This window comes from Trypanosoma grayi (assembly GCF_000691245.1).
Source record: "Trypanosoma grayi strain ANR4 Tgr_1585_V1, whole genome shotgun sequence".
In the NCBI taxonomy this organism is placed as follows: domain Eukaryota; phylum Euglenozoa; class Kinetoplastea; order Trypanosomatida; family Trypanosomatidae; genus Trypanosoma; species Trypanosoma grayi.
Window position 1 is genome coordinate 1 of NW_008827203.1, and position 2,477 is coordinate 2,477.

Below are 2,477 nucleotides of genomic sequence, written 5' to 3' on the forward strand. Positions count from 1 at the left end.
CCGCGGCACTTCTAGCGGAGTGTCATCCTCCCCCACCTGGACAGTATAAGTGATGATGTAGTGGTCGCTGTCGGGGGTGGGTCGCGCTGTCCAATCTGTCACTGCGCACTCTTTTGCCAGTGTTACATCTGGCGCGGAGCCTCTATGCCTCTCGGTGTACCGTGTCCTATTTCCAGTGTTGGCAATGAGGAACTCATTATCAATGCACCATTGCACGATGGTATCACCTCGAGAGTCAGGCGGGACTTCGTTGTCCCATGCCAATGCGTGCGCATTGGCGTCAGCACCTATGAGCTGTGGCCCGTCCGTGTTGTTGAGTCTATCGAGGTTCTCTGAGGTGATCTTGGTGGCGACAGGGGGAAAGAATGCTGATGAAATCGTCAACCGCATACCTCCATCTAGATGGATTGTCGCTTGTGCAAGCTCAATGCCTGCAACAAGCGCCGGTCCTGTCTCTACCTGTATCTCATCCCTGATGAGGATTGATACACCTCCACCACGACAGGTGCGAGCTATCCCATAATGTTGGAACCCAGGAAGTCCAAAACTAGCAGCCTCAGGGGGGGACATTTTTGTCTCACTCAGTAAGCAGAACGTGATATTATCATCGTAGAGCTGTTTACCCAAGGCTAGGCGTTTGGCCTGTGTTAGCCCAGCTGAGTTCCATTGCATGCCCCTCAATGTAGGGCCGGGATTCTCTTCCACATTTCCACTAAGCAGTAACTTGGTGCGGATGATACTGCTGACGGCGCGGTAACACGCGCCCCAAGACCGACAAGGATAACGCTGTGCCCCTGTGGGGCGCGGCTGGCTCTCGTACTGTGTGATGCTGTAAGCCTGGCACCGCAATGTTTTCCAGATGGCGAACGTTGCTGGCGCTTGGCTTCCCCCGACAATACGGGGTACTGGACCTTGGTGCCACGATGGGGTGGCCGGCATCACCAAGGAGTTATTCTAATGTTAACCTCGACCTGGCAACTCCGCATGGATGTCAAATAGATGGCAAGTTTATCGTCACTCAAAATTTCGTGGAAAAAGGCTGTCTGACACCTTTCACCTTTGACTATAGACCAGAGTTTGTAGACAGGTAAATCGCGTTTCCTTTTTGTGGCAATTGAAAACGGTAAATCCACTTTGCGTATGGAGCACAAATGCACAAATTTTATCAAGATGCAGCACTCCATAGTGTCTTTCACCATGCTCCAAAATAAGAATTTTCCCAAGGCCTTTGGATAGGCAGGTGCTGCCCTTCCAACTAAACTTATGAATCTTGAAATAGGGCAAGTCGATACTATGACACCAATTTTAAATTGCCAGGAGAGGACTGGCGGACGAAAAGCTCAAGATACTACAAGATACCCGTGATAGCCCATGGGGTGCAAGAACGGATGAACCACATGCGGCATCAGCTAAAAAGGATCGGTTGCCAACAAACCGAATTACATGTTTAGATCAGCCACAAATATGCTGAGATACAAAACTGGGAATCTCTATTGAGTGCATGCGAACCGCAGACACAGCAGAAAGCACAAGAGGGTGGCAGCTACTCTCGGCCTTAAGCCTTCCAAACTGCTCCCAGGATCGATTAAACGCCCACACCCATCCCAGGAGCAACGCGATATAGAATGCTCTGCTCGAAAGAAAAACTTAGCAATGGATCAGCGACACTACCTCCGGTAGGGGCGAAGCTGAGTTCAAGAACTGAGGAATAAATCCACTGAAAAAGGGCTTTCGACCGGAAGAAAATATCAAGACATTTTGGGGAGCATCGGAGTACTTGTTCGAAACCCCCCGGTTCAGTTAGCGAGAGCCTATAGCTATTTATTCTAACTGCTATGAAAACAGGCTTTGATCTTCAGCAGGCATAGGATAATTTCGTGGCCTTGTTTTATTCAATGAGACCCAAAGGTATTTCCGCGAACATGAACAATAGGAGAGGGGGCTTTGTTATCATGTGAAATTTTAACAGCCCGCTAGGAAAAATCCAGGAGTGAGAATTCAAGCCATATGCCGACTCAGGGGGAAGAGGGCTCAAGTTTTCCGATAGGTCAAAGCGCAAAAAAACGTTTCGCCCACCCTCCAAGGAAAGTGACGTGTTACTGCCACTGTTGTTTTGGTGCATTACAGCAGAACGTGTTACGCACGACTGCAAGACGTTCCTTTCAAGTCACAAAACGATTATCGTCTCCGGAAGCAAGGAAGGCAAGGATGAGGAAAGTATTAAAGGACAAGCCCGGGTCAAAAAGGCGCGTCCCTTCATAAGTGGGAAACCTCAGACGATAGAGTTCGCACAATACCCAACCACGCACGGTTTTGCGAAGACACAGCCCCACCAAACAAAGTCCTAACAACCCACCGCTCTGAATAGAAGACCTTTTTCTTTTGAAAGAACCCCACCTTTCAAAACCTGACCAAACGAGGTTAGAATTAATTCAGCACCGCCTCGCGAACCGTACGTCGTGGCGCGGGCTTCAGCG

General features: G+C 49.5%; 1 protein-coding gene across 1 annotated transcript; it reads right to left on the bottom strand.

Annotated features, from left to right (window-relative positions):
• Positions 1–939, bottom strand: DQ04_15851000 (hypothetical protein; the record flags this gene model as incomplete). Its single annotated transcript, XM_009317374.1, has 1 exon — positions 1–939. A coding segment is annotated over one exon (939 nt), but the record flags the coding sequence as incomplete, so codon positions are not given.
• Positions 940–2,477: the final 1,538 nt, after the last annotated feature.